At 37.4% G+C, this 23308-nt stretch overlaps 1 protein-coding gene across 2 annotated transcripts in view; it reads right to left on the bottom strand.

Moving 5' to 3' along the window:
- The window catches only part of Nrdc (nardilysin convertase), a 59958-nt gene that overhangs the window by 16025 nt on the left and 20625 nt on the right, over positions 1 to 23308 (bottom strand). For both annotated transcript variants that reach the window (XM_051188433.1, XM_051188434.1), the window contains 12 exons: positions 20573 to 20646; positions 18455 to 18550; positions 17131 to 17253; positions 14447 to 14504; positions 13626 to 13699; positions 12409 to 12478; positions 10614 to 10691; positions 8960 to 9080; positions 8821 to 8879; positions 8524 to 8578; positions 3883 to 3987; positions 2231 to 2354 (listed from right to left, as the gene is read on the bottom strand). In XM_051188433.1, coding sequence (XP_051044390.1) covers positions 2231 to 2354; positions 3883 to 3987; positions 8524 to 8578; positions 8821 to 8879; positions 8960 to 9080; positions 10614 to 10691; positions 12409 to 12478; positions 13626 to 13699; positions 14447 to 14504; positions 17131 to 17253; positions 18455 to 18550; positions 20573 to 20646 — 1037 coding nt within the window. The remainder of the gene's footprint in view (positions 1 to 2230; positions 2355 to 3882; positions 3988 to 8523; positions 8579 to 8820; positions 8880 to 8959; positions 9081 to 10613; positions 10692 to 12408; positions 12479 to 13625; positions 13700 to 14446; positions 14505 to 17130; positions 17254 to 18454; positions 18551 to 20572; positions 20647 to 23308) is intronic.

Here is a 23308-nt window from a genome sequence, read left to right as displayed (position 1 = left end):
GGCTGATCTCGGTGAGTTCAAGGCCACCCTGGTCTAGAGTGAGTTCCAGGACAGCCAAGACTATTTCACAGAGAAGCTCTATCTCTAAGGGGGTAGGTGGAAGGTGGGGTGGGAATCTCCTAACAAACCAGCCATGAACCAGGCTTCACCACTGAATTTCTCCTCAGACATAGCTACAAAACCTAAAAACTCACTAGTTAAAGGGACCTAGCAACACTGTCATCATCTGAGATAGTGTTTGGAATGGAGAGGCCTACCCAGACTCTGATTCAGAGTCAGTTGATCTTCCTGTACCTCCTCCCTCTTCATTTTTGGAAAAATGTCTCATTACTGGAGTTCCTTCTGGCTTGAGTTGCTGGGTCCTGGGATTATACGCATGTGCCAAGTAACATACATGCACAATGAAGTCAGACAAGAGTTCTTCTCTTTCCTTCCTTCCTTCCTCCCTTTCTCTCCTCCCTCTCTCCCTTCCCCCCCTCTCTCTGTGTTTTAAAGAATAGTTTGGTATTTTAGTTTCCATTGAGCAGGAGCTAGGCAGTTATGCCTCCAGAGACACATTTCTCTAAACAGTGGTTCTCAACCTTCCTAATGCTGTATGTAACCCTTTAATACAGTTCTTCATGTTATTTTTGTTGCCACTTCATAACTGTAACTTGCTACTGTTTGAATCATAATGTAAATATCTGTTTTCAGATTATTTAAGGTGGCCCCAGTGAAAAAGTTTTGTCCAACCTCCAAAGGGGTCACAGCCCACAGTCTGAGAATTGCTGCTCTAAAACAAAGTAAAACCAAGGGTTACAGTGCACTTGGAGGTGCAGGCATGAAATTCTGAGTTCTAGGCCAGCCAGGCCTACATAGCAAGATTTTGCCTAAAAACAATAAATAATATCAATGAATAACAAAGTATGAAAAAAAATCTACCTACCAAATAACCAATTAAATAGGATATCTTCACTAATTTAAAATATAATTATAGCAGAAAAGAACTGCACACAAAGTATGTTTCTTTAAAAATAAATTTTTAAAAACTTATGCTTTTTTGGTACACTCCTTTAATCCTAGCACTCAGGTAGCAGAGGCAGGCAGATCTCTGTCAGCTTGAGGGCAGGATCCTGGTTGATTTTTGTCAACTTGATATAAACATAGACATATCTATGAAGAGGTAATTTTAACTGAGAAAATGCCTCCATCCATATTTGCCTATAGGAAGGTTTGTGGGGTATTTTCTTGACTGATGATTGATATGGGAAGACCAATCTCACTGTGGGTGATGCCAACCCCCCGGCTGGTGGGCTTGGGTGCTGTAAGAAAACAGGCTGAGAAAATCAATAAGAAGCCCTCCTCTGTGATCTCTGTTCCAGTTCTGGCCCCCAGTTTCCCACCTCAAATCCCTGCCTTGACTTCCCTTGGTGAAGGAGTGTGATCTGAGAGTTATAAGAAGAAATAACCCTTTCCTTCCCAAGTTGATTTTTTTGGTCATGATGTTTTATCACAACAGAAACCCTAACTATGGTACCAGGAATGGGAATATTGCTGTGATACAACAGACCATGTTTGTCAGAGGACTGTGAAAGGACTTTGGGACTTTGCACTAGAAAAGTCATTGTCCAGAGCTTAATGAGCTATTGTGGGGAAGTTAGCAGATAATGCTAATAATAGTGCAGATGAGAGAAACCTTAAGACAGCCATACCGAGCTTGGTATGGGAGCACATCTATAATTGCAGCACTCCAAGGCAGGAACAAACAGATCTCCATGAGTTTCAGGCCATCCTGGTCTACATACATAGTGCGTAGGCTAATGTAGAAAGATATCCTGTCTAAAAAAAGGTAACAATCCTGGTCTATATAATAAGTCTAAGGTCAGCCAGGGCTACAAAGTGAGGCCCTGTCTAAAAAATTAATAAAGATTAAAATTATATATATGCGTGCACGCACGCACACACACACACACACACACACACACCACACACACACACACACACACGCAGCTGATAGGGCTGGGAAGATGGCTCAGTAGTTAAGAGTACCTGCTGTTCATGCACCCACACAGCAGTTCACAGCTGCCTATACTCAGTTCCTTGAGATCACACATCTTCTGGCTTCCACAGGTATCCACATACATGACTGCACATAAACTCATACATGTACACACGCACACACATAAATAAAGTAATCTTTTTTAAAAATCCCCAGCTGAGTCAGACAGACTTCACCATCACAGTCTCTTACCTTCTATGCTATACTGAGTCCCAAACCACTTCTCCTTAAGGTCACATCTTCCCTCATTAGCACCAGACAGAAGAACAAGGTTTGCCTCCTGAGGAACCAGCTTATTAAGAGCTTCAGCAATGACCTAACAGGGGACAAGAAGTGACATGAGAGAATGGAAGGAAAATATAAACAGTAACAATGTAAGTAAATAGACTCTTGTTTAAAAAAAAAAAAAAAAAGTAGCATCGTTACCCTAGTGTCTTGATGTCAGTAAATTGTTTCTAATTCATGAACCTCCTACTTTATAAAACTCCTTAAATTTATTACTATTTCAAAAACTTTATTTTTACTCCCATTGAGAAATAATTGACAAAAATCAAGTCGTGCCCTCATGGTGCTTTAAACGCTACTCATCTGCCCTCACACTCTAATGGGACTAGCAATAAATAAGCAGGTCTGTCACTTACTGTATAACCACTTGGTGGCAGGAAGCGGTGTTTAACATAAGCTATGTCTTGGGCCAGTTAACTCTTTATTGTTGGGTCCTATCCTGTGCATTTTAAGATGGTTTGTACAATATCCAGCTTTTACCCACTAGGTCCTAGGAGTACACTATACTCCATCCCTAACTGTCTCAAACAAAATATTCACTGAGAGCAAATTACCCAGGTGGACAAAAGCTATCCTTTAAGATGCTTGTCCTTGACTTGTTTCCCTAGAAATGGAGGAGTAGCTAACCAACTGTTGTTCAGTTACACACAATACTATATGTATGTGTGTTTTATACTCATAGCCCTGGGGATTAAACCTAAGACCTTGGTGTGCATTCGAGGCAAATCTTCCTCCACTAAATTACATGCAAACCTTCTTCTGACTTTTTACTTTGAAATAAGGTCTCAACCTGCCACTCATGCAGACTTGAGCTTGAGATCCTCTGGCCCAGCCTCCCAAACAGCTATAATATAAGCCTACACCATCAGGTCTACCCCATAAGCAATTTATTTCTAACTCAGGGACTCTTACATTTTCCTTGTAAACATATTAAGTATTAATGTCTTCTCTTTTGAGGTAGAGTTTCTCTGTATAATGAATAGCCCTGGCTACCCTGGATTCACTATGTAGACCAGGCTAGCCTTGAACTTGAGACCCAACTGTTTCTGCTCGCTGAGTGCTGGGATCAAAGGTGGGTGTCACCATGCCTGGCTAAGTTTTAAGATTTTTAACTGTCCTGGATTTCCAATTAAAAGTAGGCTAAGCAATTTCTTAAAAGAATGCTTAGAACCAAACTATATAAATCTTAGAAAATGCCTTAACTATTTTAAGTATTTTAGTACTTGAAAATTTTTCAACCTTTATATCAAAGATAATCAAATGGGGTTGGAAATGTTCTTCAGGGGCCCTGGGTGTGACACTGGTACCCCAAGAACTTGGCTCCTGGGAGAAGCAAGGATGGGGAGTTCAAGGTCATCTTTAATTACTGAGCAAGTGTGAGGCCAGGCCAGGATACATGAGACTGTCTCCAAAACACAGAGAAGATGGCTTTGTGTTTAAACAAACAAAAATTCTGACTAAACCCACCACATTCTCTCCGTTCTCACAGATCTTAAAAACAAGTCTACAGTTTTCACCACCTCTTTCCTAAAGCAAGTTCTAAATTGGTCTGCCCTTACTTCTGGCTTGTACTCGAACAGAAGCTGATCTCCAGTGAGAAAGTCCTGAAGTGGGTACAGCTGCATGTTCTCACACATGTTCTCCACGTACTCCACAGGATCTGTCTGAAAACGGCACAGTCATTATCATCTCATATGAGAGCTGACATTGCGGCCCTTAGTCCATCACAACACACACACTGGAGACAGAAGCCTTTGAATGGCTCACGACTCCAGGAGAGGAAGCCCATGCTTCGGTGCCAGGAAGCTTCACTTGAAAAGCGCCACCCCGAGCCCGCACCCAGCCTCCTCTGCTCCCGTCACACCAGCCTCTTCATGAGAGCAGCCCAGCCCCTCATTGAACTCTGTCAAGTGCCCAACATGACTGCTATGGCCACAAAAATGGAGGCTCAAGACTGAGCACTACCAGTTAAAAAGTACCTGCAAGATGAGTCAAACTATAATGTCTCATTAGATAACAGTGACAAGAAGAAAGCAGAAGAGTGGATGTCAATAGAAGAGGGCTGGGGAGCGCAGCCCACAGGCACAGGCCCTACAGGACAGGAGCAGAGACAATGCTCTGCAGACCAGATAACTATGGGGAAACACGAATACTTCAAAAAAGCCAGGAAAAAAAAGGGGGGGAGGGATTTAAACACTTCCTAAATATATACAAATGTATGCAAATGTTTTGATAACAGATATGCCAATTACACTGATCTCACATTTACACTATATATATATATATATATATATAAATCACCCTGTACTAAAAAATGGACATTTATTATAATGTATAAAAATAAAGTTTCTAAGAAGTTATATTAATTAGTATGCTATCTCAACTTAAAAGTTTAAAAAAAAAAAAAAAAACAAACCATGACCAGTTCTTTATAATAGAACTAATAGAAATAATTCTCCAGAAAAAAAAAAACAAAAAACAATTCCAGTGATTACTGCAAACCCAGATACACTGTGGTGCTCTGAATGAGAATGTCCCCCATAGGCTCATAGGTTTGAATACTTGGAACTATTTGAGGATTAGGAGGTATGGCCTGTTGGGAAGGAGGTGTGTTACTGAGGGTACGATTAAGCTCTCGAAAGCCTGCACCACCCCCTGTACAGTCTTGGCATCCTGCCTTCAGTTTGAGGTGTGAGCTCTTGGATGCCACCATCCTCCAGCATGGACTCTAGCACTCTGGAACTGTATGACAACTAAATGCTCTCTTTTGTAAGTTATCTTGGTCCTGGTGTTTTATCAAAACAACAAAAAAGTAACTAGTACATACCCAAACTCTGTTTTTACTTTAGTTTAAGACAGTCACACTAAGTTACCCAGAATAGCCTTTAACTCACTCAGTAGCCTAGGCAGGCCTTGAACTTAGAATCTTCCTGCCTCAGCCTCCACAGCAGTTGGGAATACAGGCTCATGCCGTCACGCCTGGCTCTGTTTTACCTTTTTATTTCTTTTAAGATTTATTTACTTATTATATATAATGTTTTGCATGCATGCATGTATGCCTGCATACCAGAAGAGGGCACCAGATCTCATTATAGATGGCTGTCAGCCAGCATGTGGTTACTGGGAATTGAAAGAAAGACCTCTGGAAGGTCGCCATTGCTCTTAACCTCTGAGCCATCTCTCTAGCCCTGTCTTACCCTTTTAATAAATTATTTTTAGCAGCTTCTTCCTTGTAATACAATTGCTCTAACCAACATAGTAGAAACCTGAGCAATTAAAATCATTTGCTCTGACAAACAGACCCTACCTCAATGCTGACCTGTGATGCAAAAGCAATAGACTGGTAAAACATATGACAAGGGTTCAACCTCTAGCATCACAAAGGAAAATATTCACATACATATTCTTAGTTATAGTTTTAGATTTTAGACTTACTTTATAATTTTAGATTTAACATTGAAAGCTGTAATTCATAAACCACAAAATCTACCCTTTTAAAGTCTATGATCCAATACTTTTTATATTTACAAAGCTGTTCCATCATTATCACTAAGTTCCAAACACTTTCATCATTCTCCAAACTCATAGTACTGAATACTCACTGTCTTCAGTCCAATAGCCATCATCTATGTTCTGTCCCTCCAAAATTTGTTTTTAGCAAATCTCAATCATTCAGTTTTACAAATAAAGGGAGCCATATGCCAGAACGCTCTGAGAGGCAGAGAAAGCACTCAGCTGACCTTCCTCCTCCATAGAAGTCCCTGACCTCTTTTTTCCTATGCTGTCTCAAACCAAAACCTCAAATTCAATGTCTCTTCCTTCTACTTCCTGTGCAACGCTGTCCTCTGACTCCCTCTTACTCTATGTTTTTTGTTTTTTTGTTCCTTGTACATTCCCTGTCAACTGGTTGCTTACTCCACCTCTTGACCTATGGTTGACTTTATTTAACCCTGTTTTCAATATTCAAGCAGAAAGCTCTTGAATTAAAGGTGTGTTCTAGGGCTGAGCCTCACCACAACTAGAAACAGGTTTTCCCAGTAAATAGAGCAATCTTGGGGTTCACAGTGTGATCAAATATCCTGCAACAAAATAGACTCATTTACCAAGAAACCTTTAGTGTCTGGTTTCTTTCATTAAACATAACATTTCAAAGGTCCATCCATGTTATAATATAAAATCATTCCGTCATGACTGAGTAATGTTCCATAACAAAAATATTTGCTTCATTTTTTAATTGAATGGTTTATGAAGTTATTTTTATTTTGGGGCTATAATAAATGATGCTGGTATGAACCTTTGTACATAAGTTTGTGGGTATCTATGTCGTGGCTAGCTGGCTAGTTCAAATGTTAACTCTGTTTAGTTTTTGAGGAAACTGACAACCTTTTTCAAAGCAGCTGTGACAACTCCCATTCCCAGCTATGCCTGAGGATTCAGATTCATCCACAGCGTCTCTAACGCTTGCTAATACACACCTTTAACTGCTTTGTCTTCTATAAACTATTTTTCATTTCATAAAGTTATTTCAATAAACTGCCTTCTATTAATTGCTACATTATTGGTCCTGCTTTCCTGCCAACAAAAGTAATCTGTAACGACAGCTCTAGGAGATAAGATAGCTGAGCAGGTAAAAGCACTTGCCACCAAACCTCATGACCTGAGTTTAATACCACATGACAGAACTTGTCCAACTCCTACAAACTGTCCTCTAACCTCCTGATGTGTGCTATCACATACAGACAACATAAACTTTTTACAATAAATTTTAAAAGCTCTATTTCAAACATTTGACTTACGATGCATACTGAGTTCTATATAGTTTCTATATAGACTTAAATTTTTTTCTTTAAAAATATTATGTAGAAAAGGCATTCCTATTTGCCTTCAATGACGAAGGTTAGAAAAAAGTGTGAAGAGGAAATAATTTTGTTTAAAATAGAAAAGTACCCCAAAACAGAAGTAACTTGGCATACTTTAAGTAATTCAGCAGTTTATGCAGCAAGACTGGCCTTTTCTGATTTGTTCTCATTTTGCATTTGCTTTACATTTTGATATAAGATGTCTTGAGCTCATATTTTAAAATCAAGGCATACAAAGAATACAGGAAAAAGGGATGAGGAGCTATGACATAATGGAGATAGCAATAAATGTTTACCTTGAGATGTCCTGCTAATGACTAACTAGAGAGATTGGGGGAGTTGTGGGGGATACATTCTTAACCATGTAGAATATAGGAATCTGGGTGTCACCAATAGCTGTAGTACACAAATGCTCACACTCTGGTACCTCCCCTTTTGATTCTGACTCCCGTGTTTGTTACCACAGCTGAAGGGAAAACACATTCTGGACAGAACTTTTGGGTACCAACTCTATATCAATCAATCTACTTACAGGAAAGAGTGCATGCAGGGCCCTCTAGGGGCTCAGGTGAGACACTGCAGCATTTCTGCTTCACAGAGGAGTCAATAGTAACTGGAGTTTCTGCAGCCTTCCTCATGAACTTGCACCTTCCCGACTTATGGTATACATTGAGAGAACAGACTTTGCTAACCATCAAAAGAGCCATCTTCTTCAGATGGTCTAACTAGCTACAAATCAGAGCTAGGGCCCTTATATCAGTGGACAAAATCAGGGAAACCAAGTTTGTTTGGGAAGAAATTACATGTTTTTATTAATCTATAATTTTTATTATGACTATCAGAGGCTGCATACATGGCTTAGTGGTAGAGTACCTCCCTAATAACATGGAAGAGGCATAAATTCAATCCCCAGTACCATGTAAAGATAAATTCATATAAGTATCAATATCAGTAGTACACAAAGTAATATGAGCAATGTCTATGACTACCACCTACAAACATCACAAATATAGCTATTACAGATATTTAAAGTACCATGTATAGTCACTGCTTAAGTGTTCTTAATATTATACATGGTAATTACTATTGATTATCCAGTAAAATATCTTCACAATTATTTGAATTCCCAAACTACTGAATTCCATGGCAATCTCTCCAGGTGATTACATAGAAAAAGGGTCTAGTCTTGCCCTGTAACTTAAGTGCTAAAAACAAAAGTGTCAAGGCCATCTTGAGAGGCACAATTAAAATTCCAGGGGCACTTTCATAAAGTGGGACAATGGTCACATCAGTTCCAATTTGTTCATAGATAATATGCAAAAATAATTTGATTTCTAATACCTGTTCTTGGTAATGAAATTCATTATCCTCAATTTTCTGAATCTCTTCAAAAACTCTATAAAAGAGAACATGACAATTAGAAGATACATTAAAATTTCTCATTGCAATCACCCATATGAAAAGAGGCATAAAAATAAAAAGAGCACTCAGATGGAGAGGGATCAGGATACAGAGCAAATACAGGACACAGTAAGGAATAACAGAACATCTTGTAGGAGAGTAAAGCATGTCTGTTGGCAGTCTGAAACCAAAATTGTGCTAAGATCAACTCAGTTTCATTCTAAGAAATTTTATTACCTTTTCTCTGGGCCTAGCTTCTGCAGCATTTTTAAATACTGGAAGACAGTATGAGCAACCTGGAAGCAGAACACTTCATTTAGTCTTTGCATAAAGCAATATCTAAAGAAAAGTAAAGTATCTCCATTTAATTACTTACCTCATAAAAATGCTCATACCCCTCATCAGTCAATGTAATAGAAATGCTGAACACAGAGTAAGTCGAATTTTGCTCAAAACCTGTCTCACCATTTCCACCAAACAATGCAAGAGCCCAGCACCTACAGTTGGGAAAATTAGCCTAATCAGTAAGTCTTTAAATTGACAAAGTCAGCAAGCTTTCTATGTAGAATTTTGGAACCTGGGCTTTTGATGTAAACAAATACTTTTAAGTATTAAAGGGGTTTGGTTTGTTTGAGACCAGCTCTCACAACAGCTCTAACTTGTCTTCAACTTGAACAATCCTACTGCCTCTGCCTCCCCAGAGCTGCAATTACAGGGTTGTGGCACCACCTCCGACAACAGTAAGTTTTCAAGTTCAAATTTTAGGAATTACAGTACATTTAGAAGTCACCAGAACCAAACAGTAGTCATATTTTCCTGTTTCATGGGAAGATGAATAGATACTGAACAAGTAGTTTTATGATATCAATGTGATTCTTAATGAAAAAATGAAATAAAAACATACAAATTAACCATTACATACAGTTACTAGGAAACATTTCCCTTACCATCTTTGATTCTGTCACCTAAAAATCTTAAAACAAATAAAATATAACCCAACTCAGAATGTCAATGAGTTCTTGGTGACTTTAAGCTATCCAATACGGTTATCCAATAAAGCAGCAATGACTGAGCTAAAATAGCACCAAACACTTAAATCAGAGGGTGTGCACCAAAATGAGTTTGCAAGTCCAATAGAGTAAGAAGAACGGCCACACATATCAAAAAACACACTGCTCACATCCTAGAAGGCTCACATATACTTAATGTCATTAAAGTTCTTAGTAAAAACTGCCCTCTCAATTTCTGTGAATGTTCTGGAACACAATGATATCTTACATAGTATTTCTATAAACTTTTCATTCTCAAATCAATAAATACAGAAAAAAAAAAAAAAACAAGAAGAAATTAAAAGTATTGACCCAGAATTCTAAAGTTCTATTTTTATTATTTGGTCAAATGAAACAGCTGCATCAATGCATTAGGACCCACTCTACAAATGCAGCTGCATGGGAGAGGGGGGTTGTTTTTGGTTTTTCTTTTTTGGGGGGAACAAGATGTTTCTGGGTAGCCTTTGCTGTCCTAAAACTCATTCTATACACCAGGTTAGCCTCAAACTCATAGATCTGTCTTGTCTGCCTCTGCTTCCTGAGTGCTGGGATCAAAGGCATGCACCACCACCACCCAGCTACATATACACTTTTCTTAACTCCACATGTTCAATATGATTTTTCTACAGTCCACCTTTTGGGTTGGAAACTCTATGACTCTCTAGAGTCATAGCATTTAAATAACTGACTTACTTAGCAAAAATTATTTTATTAGCACGAATCTTCCTAGATAAGTATGAAATCAACTACTAATTCCATACATAAATTTTTAACTTTGCAATTATTTCCAATATGAGCTAAAAAGACAGCTTATAAGAAATCTCAAAAATATGGTCATTAAAATGACCTAGGGAATTACTGTAACTATAATGAGCATTTTGATTCCAGACCTCATGGGAGCTAAAGCAGAGGAATGCATGGTAAACCTGCTGTCTATTATTCAGAGATTGTTAAAGAAATGCTTCATAATTGAATACTTGCTTTTTTCTAAGGTAAGAAAGAATGCTGCCTTTGCCTTCATGTCCAACCAGCCAGGAAATGTAATGAAGTGGTTTCACCCTTTAAAAAAAAATTCAAGGTCAGAAGTCAAAAGAAGTTTTTAAATATACCAGATTTGAGAATCTAAGCTTATGTGCTTACACCACATGCAAACAGTATTCATAGAGGCCAGAAGAGGGTGCCAGATCCTCTGGAACTGGAGAAAGGAACAGTTGTGAGCCACCACGTGGTTGCTCACAATTCCGGTCCTCTGGAAGACCAGACAGTGCTCTTAACCACTAAGCCATTTCTCCAGCCCCCAATATATTCAATAGTTTAATGCCTGGAGGATATAAAATGAGCTACTAATGTTGAACCATCTTTAAGGACAGAGACAAAGACAGAAGAACTTACCTAATATCCTTTTAGTATCAGTTTAACAATGTCAACATTTCTTAAGACATTAATAACTACATGTTGAATATACATATATATACATATTACTCTTTGCTATATATTCTTATAATACACACTTTCCTGCTTTCTTACTAATGTTGGTGTTAATTTCAGTGGACTAGATTGTTCAAATATTCTAGCATGTAACAAAAACCATTTACTGAGCCCAAGCATTACATACTGCTTCCTTTCCTTATGCTGGGTTTGCCCATACAGCTTTGCTTTGTTGGTAGTAGTTTAAGACAAACATAAGATAGATAGGCTAGTGAGATGATGGTTCCATAGTTAAGAGCACATACTACTCTTACATAGGACTTGACTTTGTTCTCGACATTCATGTTGGAAAGCTTACAGCTACCAGTAACTGCAGCTCCAGAGGATCCAACACCCTCTTCTGGCCTGTACAGCCATGTGCATTCATGTGTACATATCCACATGCAGATATACACATACACTTTTAAAAATAAGCCAGGCAGTGGCGGCACATGCCTTTAATCCCAGCATTTGGGAGGCAGAGGCATGTGGATCCGTGAGTTCAAGCTGCAGGCCAGCCAGGGACATGAAGAGAAATAATGTTTCAAAAACAAAACAAAAATCAAGCATATTTTTAAAAATAAGCTAAATTTATATCAATTCATTTGCATTTATTTATTATAAAGCATTTGTAGAACTGATATTCCTTACCTAAAAACAAAACAAAATAAAACAAAACTGCCTGCCCACACTGGACTGTTCATACATAAACCGACAATTTTACCCTAGTTTATATAATGTCCCTAACTCACATAAGTAAATCCTTAGAACTTAACACTATTCAACTATTAACTTTTTGCATTTTTTTTTTGTTGGTTTGTTTTTTGTTTCTCAAGACAGGGTTTCTCTGTGTAGCCCTACCTAGCTGCCCTGGAACTCGATCTGTAGACCAGGCTGGCCTTGAACTCACAGAGATCTACCTGCCTCTGCCTTCTGAGTGCTGGGATTAAAAGTGTGTGCCACCACCACCCAGCTTAACCTTCAGTTTTGACAAAAGATACATGCCATGAACAAATAAATCATAGATTAATATATTTATTCTACAAGAATTAAAAAATAATTAGAAAAGTAAACATCAATGGCAAATGTTTGATTCAAAAGGGTAAAGTAACTCATTATTAAAAATCTAGGTTTTACATTGAGAAAAGCCATGAAATACCTAAAGACTCGAATAGTCTAGTAGTTAAATTCCAGTTTATAAGACACCCAAGATTTAAATATAGAAATCCTAAACTTAAAGCACCCAGCCTTCTCTAAACTATGGCCCTGACTCCATATTTAATGGAGTGAGCCTCCTTTGAATTCTTACCTGTAATGTTGCTGTTGAGGAGGAAGTGCCCATGTGATGGTCAGAGCATGAATTTTCCTGATTGGAACAACTAAACAAAAAACGTCAGAAGAACTATTGTCAGTATTTTTCCATAATGTTTTATTATGAGAACATATTTTCTGTTCAATATATTTCATCCTCCAGCAATCACAGGATGGTTAAATAATGCAGTTGTTACTTCAAGTTGCCAATTTTCTAATTTCAGTAATTCAGTTTAAGCAAGAATGAAAAAGAACAATGAGAATGTAAAATGCTTCGAGGGATGAGTCCCTTTGTTTAGGAAATGTGCAGGTCTACGGGTTAGGAGGTGCACATGAAATCTGCTCACTACCCTCCTGTGGCAGTGCATTTAAGTCTTCCTGAGTCTGTTTTTCATGATAAAGTGTGTGCACTGGCTAAAGTATTTCTGGAGATTATAAATGGAGTCTATAAATGGAAAATCTAAAGCTAGAAACAGCAGAAAATACTCTCTTGGAATGTCTGGCTTAACAAGATGAAGCCTGCAGCAGGAAGGGTGGGCCAAAGCAGCCATTGATCAGAGAGAGTGAGGAGAGACCGGCACTGGGGTGAGGGGAAGACTGAAAGAAACCGGGGAAAGAAAAAGACACCATGGTTAAAAGAACAAAGATAAAGAGGGGACAGAATTCTCTGTAACAATCACTATTGGCAAATTGGAAAGTAAATTATAAGGTGACCATGCAACAACTCATTGTACAGTTACTGCAGATGCCAAATTTTAAAAAAGAAAAATCAGTATATATTTAGTAAGTATATACTTTTATAATCTTGAATATTTATGTCACTCTTCCTATAAAGAATCAAAGGAAATTTGCCCTTCAAGTTCCCTGGCAGCTGAGGATCTCTTCACTAACAAAAAACATATGTATAATGAAGTTTAAAAAAAAATTTTTTTTCACATTATTCTCTCTTCTGCTTGTACTTTCTTAAGGACAAAATGAAGACGTGTGGGGAAGAGATATGAACAAAAGGGTATAGGGAAACTGGGGAGCATGGAACAGACCAGGCAGCAGCAGGGCGCCACAGCTTGCCCCTAACTGGACCTCCACTGCCCAGCAAGTCCCTTTTCAACAGCAATAATTTTTGTGTTTTGCATTTTCAACAAAAATTGGCAGACTCAAATTTTAGGAAATGTACTAAAGTTATTTCAAGCAATTTTACACCTTAGGTCCACAAACCTCTATAAAGTTTGTTGAATGCTGGTGTGTCAAAAGGATCCGTTAGATGGCCAAAGTTTGGTTTAGGTAGCCCGCTGAAAGAAAACAACACATTAAGGTTTAATTGGGAAAAGCCTTTACAAACAGTATCATTAGGGATGCTTCACTGACTGGCAGATATGTGTAAGCAATCTATTCTGCATGGTGCTAGCTGAAGAGCACTCTTGGCAAGAGCAAATGGGTTAAAGTCCTGACTGTGCCCTGTTTTCTTCACCTCTGCACCAGAAGGGCCCTGTCCTAACATTTACTGCCTCTTTCTGTGCCGTTTACTTCTAGTTTTCCTCCTACAAGAAATAATTTCAGTTAGTAAAGCTGCATTAGAAGTAGCATCTTCTAGAATGTAACAACTATATATGGAGTGATTAGATATAAATCACCATCACCTACAATTTACTTCTTTACTGGGAAAAACATTCTATATCCGAAACAACTGACAAAAGAAAAGGAAAAAACAACACCTTTCAAAACAAAATTCATTAGGAGAGGCAGGTGTACATGATAAGCTTTTAAACTCTTATCAAAGTTCCAAATGCTCTGGACGATAACAGAAAAGTGAAAAATAAATATTAAAAAGCATGAAATCTTCAGAATTATTTCTTACTATAAAATTTTTGAACTATGGAAATAGGTTCCTATCTTAGCTTTTCTACTCAAAAAGTATATACAATCTTGATTAAGCTAGTAAACTTCCTTAGGTCTCAATTTTATGGCCTTTAAAAAAGAATAACTTTGGGACTCATACAAAAAGGTGTGCTCCTTAATGGTAGCTTACAGTGACTTACTTGTTAGGTATCTGAGAGAAGATCTCCGTCACCCACTTTTCCAAAGTGTCCAGGGTTTCTTAAAGGAGGATAAGGGGGAGGGGCGCAGGAGAATGAACATACAACATTATTAGTCAATGTAGGCAACTATAAACACATTGGTGGGTGTTTTTTTATACACATTTGAATTAGGCTAATACCACTGGTGTTAACCAGTCATGAGTGACTGGAAGAATATCAACAGACAAGAAAATTGTACAACACCCAGAGTGAGTTCCAGGATAGGACCCAAAGCTACACAGAGAAAACCTATCTTGAAACCCGCCCCCCAAAAAATCTGTAATATTAATCATCATGTAAAACAGGAAAAGAATACAAAGAAACAATTTATAAATTAATCTCTATACTAAAAATAGCAATGTATGTTACAACAATGTAAAAGTCAATTTAGAATCACATTTGTGAATTAATTTTGAAAAAGGGGGAAATGTTTCAGCTTTGAACTCCATTTTGAAGGGGTTTGGGCAAAATCTTAAAAACGAGAATCATTCAGAAGAGGATCCGTTCTTCAAAAGAATGTACAGACTACAGTAATGTCAAGAAGGATTGTTTAGCAAGTGATTTCTAGAAGTCTAAAATGGTTAAAACCCAAAGAAAACCAAAGAAAGCTACCAAGTTCCTTAAATGAGACACTCATATGAATCACTAAAGATAACAGCACAAGAGAAAAGGAGCAGAGGCACTGGTCAGTATCATACATTTAAGATACTTCTATCATTTCAACAAACTGTCCTGTGAGTTTATAATCAATAAGGATTAAATATGAAACCACAAATAGTCATCTGAAAAGAAAACATAAGAGCCAAGGTATGTGTGGTGACATATCTTGAAACCCCAGGAAGACAAGGCTGCATGAAACCCTGTCACAAATATGAGTACATCAGCATACTCATAGACACTTGAGACTAGCCTATAAATAAACTTATTTCTATGAGAAAAAATTTGTATGAGATGATCTTGTATTTCTGTGAACTTTGCCATTACTCTGTAACATGTTCAAAATTTAATTTCCTTCAAATTTTACAAAATATTTTATTTTTATTTATGTATAGGGGTGTGTGTGTGTTATATGTACTAGTGTGTGGGTACTGGTAGTATTGGTAGAGACCAGAAGAGGGTGTAAGATCTCCTGGCGCTATAGCTATAGGTGGTTGCTAGGCACCATCATGGATGCTGAGAACCTAAGTCTGGCCCATAGAATGCACAGCAAGCTCTCTTTGCTGAGCCAAGTATCTAGCCACAGTTTTTAATTAATGTCAAACAATAGAGCAACTAGTATGTGATGCTGATTCACACAAATACCCTATGAAAGAAATACAGCCGACCCTTGAACAATGTGGAAATGTGGGGCAGTTAAAAAGAAAAACAAGAAACCCCACATATAACCTCATCTCTATGGGAATTTGTGCATATATTCATACATATGCATAGAAGCCAGAGGTCAATACCAGGTGTCTTTCTCGATTGTTCGCCATCTCATTTTTGAGACAGGGTCTCTCAATGAACCTGGAACCTACAAGTTGAACTAGACTGGCTGGGCAGCAACTCCTGAGGTCTGCCTTTCTCTGCCTCTCTAGCACATTACAGGCAACACACTGGTGCTTGACTTTTTTAAGTGGAAACTCAGGTTCTCATGGTTACAACGGCAAGTAATTTGCCTACTGAATCATCTTTCTAAAACCTGCTATAAGACTTTTGACTATCCCAAAATCTGACCACTAACAGCAAGCTCTTAACAGAAGCATTATCAATAACATAAACAACCAATTAACACATATTTTAGATTTCATACATATTATATATGGTGAAAACTATGTAAGCACCATGAGAGCTTTCTTTTTTTAAAAAAATAACAAAAACAGAAAAACTACAATGCAGTTTTACTAGAGAAGATAACTGTCCACTCAGACATGATCAGCAGTGCTTTATGTAGATACCACAACTGTGGTTACCACACATCAACGGAGGGAAATAAGAAACTATTCCAGTAGTAACTAACTCCCATTCCTTTCATGTAGTTATGCTTTAATATCACATCTTAACATCTGTTTACATTTCTCTCTGCTATAAATAATGCAGTGTATTTATCCAAGTTTAGAATAATTCTTTTTATAGATTTGTGTATATTTTATGACAGTAAATAATAACTATTATCTAAATGTATTTTATGCATTCATCTTTATGTAGTGATATCTTTTTTATACTCTAGCAAATAAAGCTTGCCTGAAGATCAGAGGGTGGAGCTAGCCACTAGTTAACCACTGAGATCTGGAGATCTATATAGACAGACAGGAAGTGGTACGGTTGGGTGGAGAAAGGAATATAAGTGGGAAGAGACAGGAATTTGGTCTCTTTTCAGTCTGAGGATTTTGTAGAGGTAAGAACTCTAGTGGCTGGCTGCTCTTCTTCTCTGATCTTTCAGGTTTCAGATTTCACCCCCTAATATCTGACTCCAGGTTTTCATTATTAAGATCAATTAGAACTTGTGTTACATTCTTTATGTTTGGTTGGTTGGTTGTTTTTCACATTTCTAGGCTGTGTGTTTCAGCTGCAAGTTTTTCCGAAATGCCACAAACCTTCAAAAATAAACAGCAATTCAAGCCCTGCTAATTCAGAGTAACTCTAAAGATGTAACAGATAACTACCTTTTGACTGAACAACTAAGGTCATGTAATGGGCAGAGTAGTAATGCATCCAGAATTCTCTGAGTCTAGCATGTGTGTCAATGTTATTCTTCTTTGGTTCATGCTTGAGTGTCTCAGCATTTCCTGTACAAAGACAAAAAAAAAAAAAATTAAATTAAAATTATAGAAGTAACTAAATGTACTTTGTTAAAGGTCTTCTACACCATCAATGAATGTTCTACAAGCCTAAAAGGCCTAGGAAATTACCCAAGTAACTCAAGAATTCTGAGCTGGTGAATTATAACATAAGCCAAGAATCAGTTCTGAAATAGATACATAAGGAATTAATCAATGGTTGGGAAAAAACTCAACAATAATTGCCTAAATTTCCTTGCTTAATAGTCTAGTATTGATTTAGGTTTTCCCCTCTGAATTATTGTACTAATATTCTACCTAATTCTTAAAAATAAAATATAAAAAGCCAGGATGCCAAAGTTACCCAACAGATACAGGAACATATAATAAAATAGCCTTTGATTAGATCAATTCATCCCAGTCTCCATGCTATGACAGGATTAATAGGTTACAACTGATTTCTGCCAACAATAAAAGGCCATTATGAAAAACAGATACCAGTTTAACAGCTTACCATTTAAACAAAATTAGGCCACAGCTCAAAAACTATTAGAGAAACCATTCCTGAGTGTCTGTTGATAAATGGAAACATCAGGTTGGGGTATAGATTTTACAATCAGATAAGCAGATACTCAAGCCCCCATCAAATATTTACTACCTGTGTGACTAAGCAAATTACACAACTTCCCGAGCATGTTTCTCTTAAATGAAGATTATAATGGTACCTATCTCTTAAAACTGTGATATGAACAAACATATAATGCATACATAGTCAGCATCTAGACAGCATACCCAGAAAGTCCAATTCTAGTCTAGCAATAACCAGTGTTAAAGAAGCAAGCACAAGCGTCATGTCTTGCTATTTGAAGCTTTCTAGCTACCCTCTTGGAAAGTAAAGGCACTTAGTTATCCCAGCTTATTTTTCTTTTGTTTTGGGGAGTTTGGGTGTGTGGGTTTTGTTTTATTTTTGTTTCGTTTTGTTGTTATACTTGCTTCTTTATGACAGAGTCTCATATATCTCAGGATGGCCTGGAAGTTGAAGATGACAGTGAATGCAACCATCATACCCAGTTTATAAAGTGCTGGGATCAAATCCAGGGCCTTGTGCTTTTTAGGCAAGCACTCTACCAACATTTCTAACTCTCTTTATCAGTTTGTCTTATTCTCAGTTTTTCTTACCTAGAAAAAAGATACATTATAGTTATCTTACCCCAGAAAAATTTCCCCATAGGATGTCCAGGTCTAGCGAGGCTTCCAAACAACATTTCTTTTCTGTTTGCATCAGAAGGTCTTGCAAGCTGATATTCTGTCAGTTTTAAAGAAATATTTGCAATAAAATGAAATTTCACTATTTTCTTGATTGTCTATAAATTCAAGCTTATAGAACTGAAAGCAAGACAGTAATAAAATTGACTTTAAAAATATAAAACTGAAGTTGGTAACTCGACCTAAACTTGGTCCTATCATTTAATCTATCATTCTGAGTTAACTGATCAACCTTTCTAGAGTTTTTCTCTTATTTTCAAATGAAAGATTGTAGTTAATGATCTGAATGTTTCCACTCTAGATACATTATTATGTCTAAGAATTCTCTGAGGAAAGCACTAATAAAATGTTCTATCAGTCTTCAGAGTTGAGACCTCTGGTGATATTTTGTTTAAATATCACCAAATCAACTAAGTTGATAAAGTATGATGGTTAAGAACAATTACTTTAAAGTCATAAGTGTCTTTGCTAATGCTATAGTTTCAATGTTTTTTTATCATCTTAAAATTCCTATGTTAAAACCTGATCTCTAATGTGACACCTTTCAAAGATGGGAATGTTAGCGTGTTTAGGTCATGAGCCCTCATGAATAAAATGAATGTATGTATAAAAGTGATTCCAACACTGGAGAGACGGCTCAGCCATTTAAGGCTAAAAACCAAAATGACAAAGCAACCTCAGAGAGCTCCTCTGCCCTTCTCTTATGTGAGGACATAAGGTAAAGGTGGCAGTCTGCATTTCAAGAAGCAGGCCATTGCCAGACCCTAAATCTGCTTGTGCCTTTATATTAGGCTCCTTAGCCTCTACAGTGGTAAGGCACTGCTGTCTATAAGCCCATGGTGTTGTATTAAGGTAGCCCAGACAGACTAGGACAGCCACAGTCCCAGCTGTATCACTGAACCTGGACAACTCTGGGCAAGTTATCTCACTTTCCTGATTCCATAAAGGGACCTAACAGAACCAAGAGCATATGACTCCTAAGTTTACATACGGTGCAGTCTTTCAGAAAACATTTACTGAACACCTACTGTTCATCAACCACAAAAAAAAAAAAAAAAAAAAAAAAAAATAGTTGGAAGCAGAAATGTGAACAAAAAGCCCTGTACTAAGTTTATATTGTCACAGGGGAGATAAACAATAAACAACAAATGTGTTTGTGATAGTGATGGATACTGTAAAGAAAGACTCCGTAAGTCACTCAAGCTGAGCTTGAAGGATGAATGAGAATTTTCTGAGTAAAGGGAAGGGAAGGATAAATGGGGATGCACAAAACTTTCTAAGGGAGAAAGGAGAATATGGCCCCTCTGATAAAGGGACAGGTCAATAAGATTAAACAAAATTTGGAATTAAAAGGAAAACAAAAGATTACATGAGTATAGCTTTTGACCATGTAGTCATAAGTGACTACAGATACCTGGGGAAACCACTGACTCTGTGTTATCAAACTCTCTAAGCCTGATTCCAACAAGGACAATAATGCAAAGAAGTATTCAATAGATGCTAATTATTAATTACCAAGTAGAGTAAAGCACTCTAGAAGTTTGCCAGAGACAGGGAGATATGACACTATTAGATTTGCATTTTGAAGCAATCCATTCTTTATGCCATTGTGTAGAACTGACTGATGAGAACCAAGAGTAAGCCAGAAAAGCTTAAAGAGGCACAACTGTTAACAGCATTCAGGAATATATGTTAGTTGTAAATTATAAAGGTGAAACACTAAAAATACATTAGTTCTTTGAACTAATTCTTGTCTCTATAAAATTACGAAAGTGTGGCTGTAACATAAGAGAAGTGATTTTAAACGAAGTGTACATCTTGGCTGAGTTGTGCATATGCACATGCACACCACAGTTCTGGCAGGGGTGCGGGAGGAAAGCCCATTCCCTAATCTTTGACATGTGTTAATATACTCGCTTCATGGGTATCAGGGACTTTTGCAAATATGTTAAAGGCAGGAACCAGGAAAAGGAGAGGTTATTCTGGGTTACTTAAATAGATTCATTGTAACAGTCAGTTTGAATAAAAGAAACAAATAGTTACAAAACATAAGTTTCTTTACCACTGTCAACAGCTTCAACTTCACGGTCAATTGCATCTCTGATCATTAGCGGGTGGATGAAAAACTGGGCCCATCTGAAAAGTAAAACAGGTGTTTCTAAGATTGTTTAGTTTCATCAAACAATATCCATTTTAATTAACTATTTTTACTTAATCGGAGAATTACCTCAAAACCTATAAGATCAAAGTAATAATAATGTATGGTTCTATATTTTAAAGTCCGAAAACTACTTTGTTTCTTTGTAAAATAAAGCTCTCATTCAGAAAGTACTTAGGATATAAATACACAGATTAAAGCCTTTTTAGAAGTATCCTATTCCTTTCTTTGCAGTGCCAAGGACCAAACTCACAGCCTCCCACATGCTAAGAAAGTACTCTGCCACTGAGCTACATCTCCACCTTAAGGCTGGCCTCTAACTCCCCACCCTCCTGCCTCAGTCTCCCCTAGCTGAAATTACAGATATCCAACACCCCAAGCTCTCTGTAATACAATCTTTATACCAAATCCATACTTTTGTACATTAAGTAAACAAAACTCACTCTATTCATTTAATAGTTATAAATGACAGTGTTACAAGATAAAAATTAGAATTTTCATTTTATTTAGATTTATTTAGATTTAGTTTTATTTAGATTTATTTAGACATATAATATATACATATTGCCTACATGGCATGTTTATGCACCATGTGTATGCCTGGTGCCCACAGAGGTCAGAAGACAGGGTTGGATCCCCTGGAACTAGCATTACATATGGTTGTAAGCCATTGTATGGCTACTGGGAATTCAACCCAGGTCCTCTGCAAGAGCAATAAGTGCACTAAACCACTGAGCTAACTCTCCAGACTTTAAAAATCAGAATTTTAAGACAGGCCTTGTGGTTCACACTTTTAATCCCAGCACTCGGGAGGCAGAGGCAGATGGATCTCTGAGTTCAAGGCCAGCCTGGTCTACAGAGCTAGTTCCAGGACGGGTTCCAAAACAATAAAGGCTACTGATATTTAAGTTCATCACAGAATTGTACTGACATTTTTTATTATTTGTGTGTGTTTGTGTTTATGTGTGTGAGAGGCTGAGACAGGGGCAGAGAGAATATGAATGAATTTGCAGGTGCATATGCGGAAGTCAGAAAACAACTTTCAGGGATCTACCCTGCCAAGGCAGGTCTCTGTTTCTGAGGTGCTGCACACTCCAGGCTAGCTGACCCTGAAGCTTCCAGGCCATGGGCGGCTGCCTCCCACCTCTCCCATGGCTTACTGGGATTATAGATGCTTATAAACATATCTCATTTTTTTTAGTTTGGTTCTAAGGATTGAACTCAGGTAATTAGTCTTAAGTAACAGATACTTTTATCCACTGAGCCATCTTCATAGCCATGCTTTTCTTAATATATTTACTTAGCTGAACTGTTATACATCAAATTACACATGTAAATGCCATTTGTAAAAATGTATAATAATATAATTGTCATTGTTTTTGTTAAAGCATTTAAAACTATTTGCTTGCTGAGACAGGATCTCACACTACAGCCCAACCTGACCTTGTACTGTGGCAATCCTCCTGCCTCCGTTTACCAAGTGCTAGGATTACAGGTCTAAATCATAGCAATTTTTGTTTTGTTTTTAAGTCGAGGATCTCACTATGTTGTCTGATCTGGCCTTGAACTCCTGAATTCAAATGACCCTTCTGCCTCAGCCTTCTGAGTAGTTGAGATTACACAGACATGTGCCATTTGCACCCTTCCAAAAACTGCTTTGTCCAGTAAAGATGAAACAATTGAAAGACTAACTTCCTGAATTTTTTATTATGTAACTTTGCTGTGGCTTCTACATATTCATTAAGACATTCACATTCTTCCTAATACTTAATATAACTTGAATAAAGCAGGAAATAGTTTTACTTAGCTCTTTAAAAAAAAAAAAAAAAAGGCAAGGTCACGTGCAAAATACTGCAAACAAAACATAAGCAACACACAGGCAACAACCAATAGTGCACACCAACCTCACAGCACTAACCCTGCACCTGTGTCCCACCTACGATCCAGTGTTGACACACAAGAAAGTTAAACACAGAGGAAAATTAAAAATAAAGTGAAAACTTTTAGCACATGGGGTTCAACGGAGGAGGATCACAAATGAACAAACATCTTTTTTTATTATTTATTTATTTATTTATTTATTTTTAAGACAGGCTTTCTCTGTGTAGCCTGGTGTCCTGGAACTCCCTCTGTAGACTAGGCTGGCTTCAAACCCTCGGAGATCCTCCTGTCCCTGCCTCCTGAGGGAGGGCTGGGATTAAAGGGTGTACCACCACTGCCTAGCACTAGTCTTTTCTAACTTCTCAAGAACTACTCTTTTTTTTTTTCCCCACCAAAGGGAACAAATACCATCACTTCCATTGAGTGCATGTTTTAAGCAAAATGATTTTGTTCCTGAACTTTATAGTTGTAAATATATAACATGTAATTATGTATTGTTCAATTCAATGTTATGATAGTCTATTCATCCATATGGGCAAATGTGACTATAGTTTATTTTCATTGTTGTTACAGTATTCACTGCAAAGAATTTATGAATCTCCTCCACCACTCCACTGCTACCGACAGTTATCTGGGCTTTAGAACTAGAATACTACAAACATGGCTACCATAAGTTAGTTTTTTTTATACTGTGTATTGGGTCATATGCAGACGTTTCTCTAGGTACTACCTAGGAAAGAACTACAAAGAAATAGCACA

Source organism: Phodopus roborovskii, unplaced genomic scaffold, assembly GCF_943737965.1.
Source record: "Phodopus roborovskii unplaced genomic scaffold, PHOROB, whole genome shotgun sequence".
In the NCBI taxonomy this organism is placed as follows: Eukaryota; Metazoa; Chordata; class Mammalia; order Rodentia; family Cricetidae; genus Phodopus; species Phodopus roborovskii.
The sequence above is the reverse complement of the archived record's forward strand: the minus strand, read 5'-3'. Positions and strand labels throughout refer to the sequence as shown.